Here is a 12,452-nt window from a genome sequence, read left to right as displayed (position 1 = left end):
ACGGTCACTCTTTTAAGCATTTTCTCATATGTTGGGTTTCACACTGTGTGTGTGTGTGTGTTGCTGTTTTTGCAGGGAGCGTAAAACAGGGGGGATGAAGTTGGTGAAGAAGAAGACACGGAGACGACACACAGACGTAAGTAATCACACCTTTCCTGCAGGGCGAAACATAACATGAAACCTCTACTCAGAGGTATTTGTTTGCTTTTTTTAAAAACATTTCTAAATGGTGGAGCAACCGCCTTTTTTTCCTGTGAAATGCTGATAACACATTGGCGTCTCCCAAACCTCTTCTGTGCCCGAGCCGGCCCGTGTGGAGAGCAGGAGCCCCCCTGTGGCTCTCCTGAGAGCACATGTTCAGCTGTGTCCACTGTTCCCTCTGCAGGACCCCAGCAAGGAGTGCTTCAGCCTGAAGTTTGATCTCAATGTGGACATCAACACGGAGATTGTACCTGCAATGAAAAAGAAAACTCTGAGGTAGGAAGAGGAAGAGGCATCGTTGGATGTATCGCGAGGGGTTTTGATATGAATCACCAGTAACGGCCTCTTCTCTCTCCACGCAACACCAGAGAGGTTCTCGGGCCGGTGTTTGAGAGGAACGGCATCGAGCTGTCCCGGGTGGACTTGTTCCTGGATCAGTCCAACACACCGCTGTCCCTCAACTTTGAGGCTTACCGCTTTGGAGGACACTACCTCAAAGTCAAAGGTAAACACACACACACACACACACACACACACACCAAAAGGTCCCAAAGATGGACGTCAGCCTCTGTTCAGTCTTGAAGTCTTTTGAAGCAGTCGACTCACTTCAGCTGCAGCATTGCCGAGCGTCGCTCCGTTGCTTATTGTGTGTTTTGTTGCTCGCGGGATGTAAGTTGACCTTGAATGCCATGAAAGGTGCCATTAAATTAGATATATTATTATATTAAGTTATATGCAAGGGTGGCCACTTTTTATTTTGATTGTTGAACCAGATGCTAATAAATAACGTCATGGAGCAAACAATAAGAAATGTGTAGTTTTTAACCAGCTACATTTTAAAAGATATGCGTATTTAGACCAGAAAATCTACTGAACATATGACATTACAGCAGTTTATTGCCGTGCCCACATATTACACACAATATTTATATATCTGCTGCTCAACAGAGCTGCACTAACTATTTAATTTAAATGAATTAAATACTTTTAAAATTAAATACAATGCATTGCTTAAGTTCCCACTTACAATACTAGCATGTTAAGTGCACTTCTGTGAATAAGTAAAGTTATATAACAGAGAGAAATTGCCAAATACCTATTTTTGGTTGCTCTTCATGGCCTCAAGGGTCCGCTTAAAATATTACGATGCAAATGGAAATGCACAATATCAAACTGTAAGTCTGATATTAAAATGTCAGAAACAAAACGGGCAGAAATGCTAACACAGTGGCTCCTGTGCAAAGAGGTTCAGATAGTTTCACAAGATCCAGCATTGATGGAAATAGCGCGTTTGCGCTCGTGCATTGTGTATTTGAAGGTTGTTCTCGTCGAGAGGCACAAAATATGAAAGCAAATTCTTACGCGACAGCCGGATTGATTTATCGCTGCAGACTCGATGACGGCGTCAGACATTTAACTTCTGAGAAAAGCCGGTTTAAAACTTTAGTGGCAACCGTTTTATTGGACACATTGAGGGAGAGAGACGAGCCAGGTCAAAGCACGGAGAAGTCGGACATAAAAAAATATATATTTCTCTGTCCAGACATGTGTAATATGTATTTGTGCATCAGATCTTATTTAGCTCCACTTCATGCAAATCAGATGAACTGTGTCTGCGCTCATTCATGTCTTTAGTGCTCGTGTTTACATGTTTAAGTGTGTAAGTGTGACTAACGATGCTGCTACTAGGAGACGAGTCCTGTTGCCTTTTTTCCAACTTATTTGTAATTCTCACATCGTTCATTTGTAGAAGAACTGTGGGCAAACTAACTATACAAATGAATGACAACAGCAGCAACACTTTCACTTTGTTCACAGAAGGCAGGCACTCCTTTCAATCATGTACTTTGGTGTATTTCTGGTGTACTTTTATTAACAATGACTGAGCAGGACAGATGGCGGCCGCCGGTTTCCTCTGCACGCCCTTGTTTCTGGCGGGGAGGGAAAAGGAGTGGACTATATCTGAGAAGTTATCAGAAGGGAAACAATGTCGCTGTTCTACTCGATCTGTATCCAGAAGTGTAACGAGGAGTCCCATGAATCTAACATCTACATCTTGGCATCACGATGACTCATGATGGCTTTTTTCTTCTTCTTCTTCTGTGGAAACTGGGACTAGGAGCCCGTGTCCTGCGAACGCTGCACTTTCAGGATCAAAAGCCCATTCAAGCCGTCCATAAAAGAGCTCCTATGCCGTGACTAATTGCTATTCTTTTGAAACTGTCAGCCTCCCGACGAGCAGCTCGAGCCCACAATCTGGAGTTACACGACGTCTGAATCGCAGGTCCGCAGCTGTTTAGCCGCTGAGAATCTGGGTTGTTGGAATCACGTCTCTATTTTTTCGGCTTCATCCAATAGTAACGCGGCTATAATCTGTTATTTTGATCGCATGCGCACTCGTATTTGAAAGCTGTTTGTTGTGATGATGCCACAGGTCATTATCACTAGACTTCCCTTCAGCTGCAGGATGCTAATGATTGCAGCTAATCGGCTCATTATCATTAGTCCTTTTTGTTTTTCAGCGACTAAATGTTTTTGCTCACTCAAATTATTGCTTTTTAAGAAAAGATTCTTAAGAAATAAACTATTTACAGCAACTTAGAGCATACAGACAATGTTGGAAATGATCTAAGGAACACAGCGGAGCGTGAAGCAGCTGAAGATATTTTCCTCAGGAGTTGGTCGAGACCAAAAACAGCTGAAAGAGATTCATTTTGTCAGGTAGCCAGAAACAAAGCTCAGAAAGAAGAATAATTTTTATCTATTTCCAGGGGGGGGAAAAGTCAACAGTTCAACAAGTTTTTTTACATATAAATATATCAATTGTATTTTTATTATCCTCTTATTATCAGGGTTTAACTTTAAAAAAAAACATCAGCCCACTGCTTTGACATCTGGAGCGCAGTGATAAATCATACATATCATGAATAAATAATTGTCTGAGGGCTTCACATGTTTCTCTTTCCTCGACTGCTCAACTTCCTTGTGTGTGTTTTTTTTTTTTTCCAAATGTCTTTCCATCCAGCGCGCCTCGGTGATGAGCTGAAGGTGGAGCAGAGTGTGAAGGACTTGCGTTCGCTCAGTCTGCCCAACATGAAGCCGTCCGGAGGCCAGAGCCCCTACATCCTCACGCCGGCCAGCGAGCGGGTGGAGCACGCGTCTCTGGGGCGCAAAGACAACGTGGATCTGTTGGTGAGTAGTTGCGTCCGGCCGAACAGGACGATATATAATAATAATATGTATGTTTTATGTGACGCTCGAGCTCATACGCCTCTCTCAGACTCATCAAAATGCATCACCACTTTAAACCACACACACACAGTGACACTGTGGTGCCACACCCTTCACATCCTCTCCCTTCTTGCTTGAGTACCCATGATGCTTTGGGCCAGTGTCTCATGGTAATCCCACATGACCTCATCGTCTCGTATTACCTTTATCTGCCCAACAAAACCCTGGGAATGTATTTTGGGATGACTGCTGACTTTTCTGGTTCTAGTTTTTCTTTTATTTGTCTTTACCAGTCAAGTACATTCACATTACTGATGATTATTAATCCAGAATATCATTGTGTCAATATTTAGCGAAAGCACCAATCATCATCTCTACTTTGCGATATTGATGTGAAGGTATTTGGTAAATCATATTTGCTCCGCTCTGCCGTGAGTCTCACACGACGACGACTTGACTCAGGAACACCATGTGCCACTTCAGCACTTCCTGCAGCGACAGGAAGTGGTTGTTTTGTTACTGATGAGGGACGCTGAGAGGCCGCGGCTGCCAAGCATGTAGCATGGAAACGGGGCAGACGGTCAGCGGGTTCATGTTGTGGCTCCGTGACGCGGGACAAGTTTTGAATTCAGGAAAAAAATAAGCAGATTTTTTTTTTTTTTTTTTTTTTTGCTCGCTGACGTTGGGATGCGGTTATGGAACAATTAATAAATCTTTATCCATCAAATATGTTCTTCACATTTATTTATTCTCACTGGTATTATCTGCTAAGACCATGGTTATGAATAACTTATGTTTGCTCGGCTGTGATTGGACAGTTGCTGTTTCAACAATCGAACAGAACTTATTGCGTGATTTGATCGGCTGCTCTTGTGTGCACGCAATCAATACCTCTTTAGTTTATCCATCATTGTGTTTAAACACGCATTAGGAGGAATACAAAGTAATACCAGAGCCACGATCACCGCTATCAATGATTTGTTTATTGTTGAATACATATAATGTATGAGAGACGTGTGAATATTGATGAGGTGATTTTGATTTCTTGTTTTCTCGGTTTTTCATGCATGTTTAAATACAAGAAAGTGTTTTTTTTAATGCATATAATGCATGTTTATTAATAGAATTCTGTAAAGTGTAAAGTTGACCACTACGTGCACGCACACAACAGCAGTAGAGATGCAACTATTGCCGCACTCATAACATTCATGAGCCCAGGATGTGATCTGGATCCATCAGAATAAATCTCTTTGCCCCTTTTCTGATCGCCGGACTAAACAGAGTGTGTGTTCTCGTTCTCTGTGTCAGCTTTACGCGCTTACACCCTTAAGGTAAGTAAGTCTAGACCCTCTCACAGGTGAGTTTGATCCTGTGTATGTGCTCACACGGCAGACAGACTCCATGTCATCACCGCTTTGGGCTGGGAACCGGCGAGAGGCGCGGTTAAGGAATGTTTTTTTTCTTCCTTCTGTGGTCGGCATGTCGCTAACGTTAGTCATCCAGCGGAGACGTGAACACCGGGGGGGTTGCTGAGCAAAGCAGAGTTTCAGTCGTACTGGATCTGTCCTTAAGTTGCTGAGGTGAACTGTAGTGACGGGCGCAGACCTCAGGGGGGCAGTGCTGCGCTCGAATGGACGGCTGTCGGCTATCTGACAAAGTACATTGAGTTTGTGTTGCCGGTGCCGTCGCCACGTGCAGCTACAAAGGACATCTCTGGAGAGATAAAGCGATCAGTCGATTTATCGATTAGTCAGCAGAGTGTCAGTTTAATGCTTGACGGACCTTTTGTGTGACGTGGAAACTCGAAGGGCACACAGTGAGAATTTACATTTTAGTCAAGGAGGAGAAGTGCTTTATCCAGTGTTTAGGCTTTCATATTTAACATTTTTGGCATTTTTATAGATTCTGGAGTTTTTAATGAGGAAGGAGGGGATGATGCAATTTAAGGTATTTGTGGAAAAATGCACATTAGACACAAATTATGGTCATAAAGTGGGAACAGATAACGTTGTAGCTGTTGTGTGCCGCTGTTAAGCGAGTGGGAGGCAATAAGGAGATTGTGTTGTCTTGCTTCAGACTCCACAGTCTCCATGTTGTTGTTTTATTACCTTTTGAGTACAGGCGTGAGCTCTATCTCCTTCCTTTTGGGCTGTTAAAATAAGCTTTCATTTTCCCAGAAGATCTCGACCCGGCGGCGACAGACAGTGACAAAGTGAAAGCGAGCCTTATAGGGAACCAATCCAAAGGCAGGAAGCTGTTATTGTGCTATTACTTTGTGAAAGTATTAGAATAAGACACATAAGTTACATGTGTTCATGCAAATACTTTTCTATTGCATCAGTTTTTGAAGCAGAACTTCGCTCCCTTTAACTTCTCCAAAGGTTTGCTGTCTTTTCTGATCAAAGAAAAAATATGAATACATTAGCAAATACACTACAGATACATTTAGAGGTTTGACAAAAACCATGTTGATGATGTCATCAAACATCTTGTAAAATGTGAAAGGCATTTGTCATATATTTTCAATTTTTTTTGTTGCTTTTTTCTGATATTTATAGAACAAATAATTGATTAGTTCATTGTGAAAATATTCAGAAAATGAGAATAATTGTGAGTTGCAGCCCTACGTTTCTCCTGTATCTGTCTTCTGTGAAGCTATCTGGTTTAAGTGACTCATAACTGATCTCCATCGTGAGTCTCCTGCCGTGGAGCGACGAGCTCGCCGAAGTCTTTTTGGATACTTTTTGTCTTTAACGGACTCGACAGCAGGAACCCTGTGATCCGTGTTGGGTGCCAGCCCATATTTTATGAAAAGCTATTTGGAGGACAAAAGCTCTACTTGGACATGTGGGCACTGACTGCGGTCTTTGAGTTTCCATGGCAGCAGCTTTGGCCCTCGCCATTAAAAACAAAAAAAACAAAAAAAAACCATGCGTGCCTGCTTTTTATGGAATCGAGGCTCAGAAGAAGTTCAGATATTTTTGCTCGGTGACCGGATCCAGTGCCGGGCACGTGACGGGCTTTCAGAGGAAACACGGCCAAGTCCTTGTCCTTTTCTGTCCAGAGTTAGTCTTTCATTTTAAATAGGGGAGAGAGGAGCGGAGGGCGTTTCAATCAAGTTTATTATTGCGTGCATGCAACATTTTATCGTCTCTGGCAGCGTTGCGAGAGGCTGCAGAGAGCTTTGATGATCCGGATTGATTATTTTACAACGGGGCGCCTCGGCCCTGCTCTCCCATTGGTCGAGGACACATTCCAACCTCGCTGATAGTTCCCACAAAGCACCGCTCATCCCCCCCCCCCCCCCCCTCCTCTCCTTTCCTTTACAATATCAGCAGTGTATCAACTGATCTGAAACAGGTTCAACTTTGAACCTGCAAAGCCCCCAGTGGGGGATTTTCCAAAAACACATTTATGACATTAAAGACGACGTTCGACATCCTGTCTTGTACATTGTTGAGTGGACGAGATCCACAACCATCCGGTAGTCGCGTCAATTTGTTTGGAAATTGTCCTGAATACGCTGTATCAGCTGGGACTCCTCTGACCTGTTTGGTATGTCGATGTAATTCATCCCCTGGGTTAGAGCTCTGGAGGGTTTTTTTGGTCCAAATTCAGAGGAATATGACGTCGGGTTGGAGCGAAAACAAAACCCCTTTTACTCATGGGACTTACAAAATGTCTGCATTGCTGTTGGCAGCTTTTGGGAAGCCAGTGAGTTCAGCCACTTGCTCGCCTTTTCCCTTTTCCCGGCAACAGAAACTGCAAGTTTTACAGTCGTCATAAAGATAACTGGCTGGGACCTTGTGATGTTCAGTCAGCACATAATCATAACGCAGGACATTGATCCTCGCTCGCTATCAGAAGGCTGAAAACAACGCGGGTGTTTTCAGCCAACCCCGCAGCTCTGTCTCTTAAACATCCTAAAAAACCTGAGCAACACGGAAGAGTGTTTAAACTTTCAGTAAGTTTGGTTGATCCGAAGATTGACCAGGATCACATTACAGATTGCAGTCGGAGGGCTTTGCCGAGGAGTTAATATGAGATAATGGGTCCTCCATGTGCCTGTCAGGTGGCCCTCCTCCATCACAGCAGGAAAAAAACCTTAAATGCCCAATCCTGAACCTCAATACATGTGAAATGTGTCTTTCACAATGAAGATAAATTGGATTTGATTGAAACATGCATTGGAGTGATTGATGGAGTCTCTTCAATGCTCCTGAATATGTCATCCTTTCAACATTAGACGGGTGACCAACACATAGTTGAACAAACTTGTAACTGAAACTAAAAGCGTCGCACTAACTAGTATCTGTATCGCTTCAGTAGAGAGGGAACGCTCAATCAACATTTCATTTTCAGCTCCTGACGTGAGACGATCTGCTGCTTTTCTTTGTGTCAAGTGAACGTAAATATTTTGATTGTGACAATGTGGGATTTTTTTTTTTTTTGGGGGTCAGTACTTCCTGAATTGATCAATTGCACCCATGAGCTGCAGGTGAAGTGCTAAAAGAAGCCGAAACTCCCGGCTGTGACTCGAGGGTGGAGGAGTTCCTCCTGTCAGAGAGAGGAGGTGTAGTTTCATAACAGACGAGGACTCTGCCAAACCGACGACGGCTCCAACACGCTTTCAACGCTAAAAGACACTGTGATGATGTAGACAGCCGACATCTCAGCTGGCGAGACAATGAAAGGAGTGTCACCTTGTTACTGTTAGTGACGTTTGGCCGGGTGACGATTGTCCTTTCACTTCCTTCTTCTTCAATCTGGGTCATGCAGAATGCGTTTTCCTACATCTGCGTTACACAACTGCAGATGTTAATGTCGGGGTTTGTTCCTCAGCCTCCTCTCCTCTCGCTCCGTCTGGCCTCTCCGGCGGCTCACAATGGGGCCGATTGTGGATCCACACGGCGCCGCTTTCAATGACAATGGTTGAATCAACGTGGTCACGTGAGCCGCCGATGAGCTGCAACACGCTCCATACAAAAGTCAGTAAAGTTTAATGGAGTGCGAAGTGTCTGCGGAGGAGTTGACGCGGTGTTTGACGAGCGTATGAGACTCGAGAGTTTGCTTAGTTTCAAGTGCGCGTGCAGTTTAATTTATTTAATGTACAAAACCTCAAACCAACGAGATGTTTACATCCGAGTTTTAACATATTACAACATACAAGATGCATATGTTTGTATATGATGTACAAAATAATAACTTTATTTATGTAGCACTTCTAACAGGGTTTACAAAGTGCTTTGTATAAACACGACCCAAATGGCGGCAAACAAAATAGACCATACCATAAAAGCATTGAACGCATCCAAACCTAACAAATAGTCAAAAAGAACAGTAGAAAACAAACAAATATATAAAATATACAAACAAAACCATGGGAACAGAAGAACTACATTATAGATCATACAAATAAAACATAAAACAATGACATCACTTAAAAGATATTCTATAAAAATAGGTTTTTAAGAAAATACATTGTATTATAGCTAACGGTTAGTTAATTAATGAATTGCCACAAAATGAAGCTGCAACTACTAAACATGACATACGAAGACATTTACAGCGATCTCTGGGAAACTAGTGTTTTTCACAACTGATTTATACTTAATTCATTTTCAACTGAATAATTGTTCATGCAAAAATGATTCATGTCCCTAAATGATATTGCATTGCCATTTAATTCTGCATCCTAATAAGGAACCAGATGTTATGATGTTGAATCCAGCTCGTCCAGTTAAGATGACTCACGTGTTTTTCAACACACACTCTAATTAAGATAATTACATGAGGTGCTGGGAAACTATTATTTCTAATCCATATGGTGTGGGAGGGGCTACCGAAAGCTGAGGAGGTGTGTGTGTGTGTGTGTGTGCTGGAAAGGTGTGTGATTGTTTGTGTGTGTGTGTGTGTGTGTGGGAAGACAAAGAACTTCCCCTGAACCTAAAGGTGGAGATTACTTCAGGGTGAACACACACCTTTTATGATGATTGTGTGTGTGTGTGTGTGTGTGTGTGACCGTTGGCCCGCGGTGCACAGTGCCAGCAGGATAAGGCAGTGAAGCAGCTGCGATGCTTCTCTCTGCTCGCTCTGGTTTGAGTCGTTGGCATTGTGATTTCCTGGAAATGGATTCTTCTTGACTTCTTGGAATTACTTCTTTTACTTTTTCTTCACTCCGACCTTTTGGGAGTTTTGGGAAAAAACATTTTTAAAGGGGGCGTTTCTGCGGAAACATGGTTCGTTTTGGTCGTCTGACGTCCTGGCACAGCTGGGACCTGCTGCACGTGGTCTCTGAGATTCCCGAGTCGCTTCCCGCCGACGAGAAACCATCGGCGAGCGACTGTCAGGTGAGACGTTTTTGCCGACGCGTCTTGACGCGCGGCGCCGAGAGGATGTTGGCGCTTTGATGAAGCGGCGCCGCTCGCCGCTTCTGGTGGCCGTCAGAAGTTTTAAAAGCTGCAAAAATTAGGCCCATCTGAGTATCTTGCACTGTGGGAAATGAGAACAGACATTTTTTTCCACTATTTTCAGACATTCTGACACGATTTAAGCAAGAATATCCTTTATAAAAATCTATCCATTAGTTGCATGTGTTTTAGCTCGATTCACACACTTAATCAGTTATTTGTCTTCATTTGATGTCCGACACAAAAAGGTTTGGCCGTCTGTTTTCATCCATCTCATCTACTAAATGCAAAATGTGTCTGTTTGTAAATAAGGTGAGGTGTGTGACGGTGTCTGGGACTTGATTCATGTCCTCACGTCTCTCCCCTCGGGGCCGGAAGCTTGTGGTCGTGTCCCTGTCGCTTCAGCTCTTCCTTTTTTATTGGAACTGAAACGGCCTTGAAACACGCAGCACGTGGTGACCAGCTGGGGTTTATTTTAGTTTCCATTTCCTGGTTATGGACGTGTGTGTGTGTGTGTGTGTGTGTGTGTGTTTGCACCTTGTGTTGGTGTGTGTGTGCGTTTCTGTGTGTTTGCACCTTGTGTTGGTGTGTGTGCGTGTGTGTCCAGGCCCTCAGGAAGGTCAGCGTCGCGGCGTTTTCTCATCGTTAATCAACCCACCTGATCAAGGGGATGTGTTATCAGTTGACTAACATAAAGGCAGTAGCATAGGGCAGAAAGAGGAGGGTGTGTGTGTGTGTGGGGGGGGGGTCTCCTTGCTCTGTCTCTGTCACACCACTTATTTTAATACAATCCCTTCCCATTTAAAGATTTTCTCATTTCCCGGCCAAGGTTAATGCCACAAACCACTCTGATAAGATAAAGGCCGTTGGAGGGAGGGGGGGGGGGCTTGATATCGTTAACGTGACGGAGACCCAGCGGAGACCCGGCTGCACGAGCCTCAGTCCCCACAGCGAGGAGCTTTGTCACAGAAAAAGGCGCTCCGGATGAGGCTGCCCTCTGTCCCGACTGACATGTTTACACAGGAGGCACAAGGGAAACCTTGTAAACATAATTAGTTCAGCCGACACGAAGCAGAGCGGCTCAGTGGTTACTGTGAGGGGTTTTGTAGCTTCGGCTGTTGGAAATAATGTGTTATCTCCAGAAAAATATCATATAATAATGTTTTATTTCCGTTTTTTTTATTTATTCCAAAACTATCATTTTCTTTTATTCATGTTTTTTTGCTTTTTTCCCCTTCAATTTGTCGTTTAGTCTGTGAAATATCAAATAGTGAAATGGTTGCAGAGTGAATTATCTGTCGCTTTGACTCGAATGGTTTCAAAGTCCTGAAGGAGGTGCCGGCCTTCTCCTTATCTCCTGCGGATACGCAGCGTATCAAATGTGCTGAAACATGCAAGTAAACAAAGGGAATTTCCCATTGGTGTCATTATCGGGGCATTTCTTGTTCCTTGTTTTGGACTGCTCAGCGCGGCATCGTTCCAACGTCTCCGGCTGAACTCTGATTTAGGATTTTTAAAAAAAGAATAGTGGCCCAACTTCAAATACTTGTATTTGTTATTTAAACCTTTACTTAGAGTCCCAATTAGATTAAAAATCACTTTTTTTGAGGGAAACCTGGCCAAGACAAGCAGCAGCATGAAAAAAAACATGAAAACATGAGTTAAAACAGTCAATTTAGGAAACATTTTAGGGAACCTGCCTCTATTTCTTTCATTCTCGATTCAAAAGCGGTCACTGTCATCAGTTCCTTGAGCCAAACTAATGATAATAATCTTTACCCTTTTTAAAATACGAGTAAAGAATGAATAATCCCGACTGCTTACAGTTAGTTTCATTCCTAATCTTGCATAAGTTATGACTGGTCAGTTGTTGAGACCTCAAGAGCACCAGGATGTGTGTTTGGACGAGGGAGCTCCCTGCCATCCGTCACCCTGACTCCGCCTCCAAATATTGAGATCAGCCCCGCCTCCTCTTTCCTGCCCCCACACAATGAGGCAGGATCCTCCTGGTTGCTATGACTTCAGGCCAGTGTCTATATGAAATGCAACCGCTGACTGTTTGGCCAGCAGGACGCGACCCAGAGACGTCCCCCCGGTTCAAAGAGGAGCTGCTGTCGGGCACGGCGGGACGCGGCAGCCAGACACCCTAAAAAAAAATTTAAAACAACCACCCCGGACCCCGTGGGCTGGAACGAGGCGCTTGAAGATCGGATAAAACGAAGTTCAACAGCAGCTTCTTGGTCGTCACTCGGCTTCTCGGACCGACTCAGCAGCAGACGCCCGGACGGTGTGGATGTGTGTTTTCACGCTGGATGTGGAGAGAGACAGAAGAGGCTAGAAGTAGAGAGAGAGAGAGAGAAAGAGAGAGAGAGGGAACGCAGCAGCTGGTTCCCGAATGGGCTGCGATCCATGAATCCAATTGGAGGATTAGGATGGTTTTTGTTACTTTTGACATGCCTCTGGCTTCAATGGTGAGCACTGTTACTGTGGTGGGAAACCGTTATTGGTGGTGGTGGGGGGGGTAGGGGGGGCTTTTATCCACGTATTCCTTTTTTTTGTATTATTGTCGACTTCCTGGCCTTGTCGTTGTGTTTTGAGAAGTGAAATTGA

At 43.8% G+C, this 12,452-nt stretch overlaps 1 protein-coding gene across 3 annotated transcripts in view; it reads left to right on the top strand.

Annotated features, from left to right (window-relative positions):
- The window catches only part of plekhg5b (pleckstrin homology domain containing, family G (with RhoGef domain) member 5b), a 62,302-nt gene that overhangs the window by 37,247 nt on the left and 12,603 nt on the right, over positions 1-12,452 (top strand). For all 3 annotated transcript variants that reach the window (XM_068597083.1, XM_068597085.1, XM_068597084.1), the window contains 4 exons: positions 76-136; positions 386-477; positions 570-706; positions 3,227-3,393. In XM_068597083.1, the coding sequence (XP_068453184.1) occupies positions 76-136; positions 386-477; positions 570-706; positions 3,227-3,393 (457 nt within the window). The remainder of the gene's footprint in view (positions 1-75; positions 137-385; positions 478-569; positions 707-3,226; positions 3,394-12,452) is intronic.

Source organism: Clinocottus analis, unplaced genomic scaffold (genome assembly GCF_023055335.1).
Source record: "Clinocottus analis isolate CAN_PGR_092001 unplaced genomic scaffold, fCliAna1.0.p SCAF_4, whole genome shotgun sequence".
Lineage (NCBI taxonomy): Eukaryota > Metazoa > Chordata > Actinopteri > Perciformes > Cottidae > Clinocottus > Clinocottus analis.
Note: the sequence above shows the minus strand (reverse complement) of the source record. Positions and strands in the feature narration are given on the sequence as shown.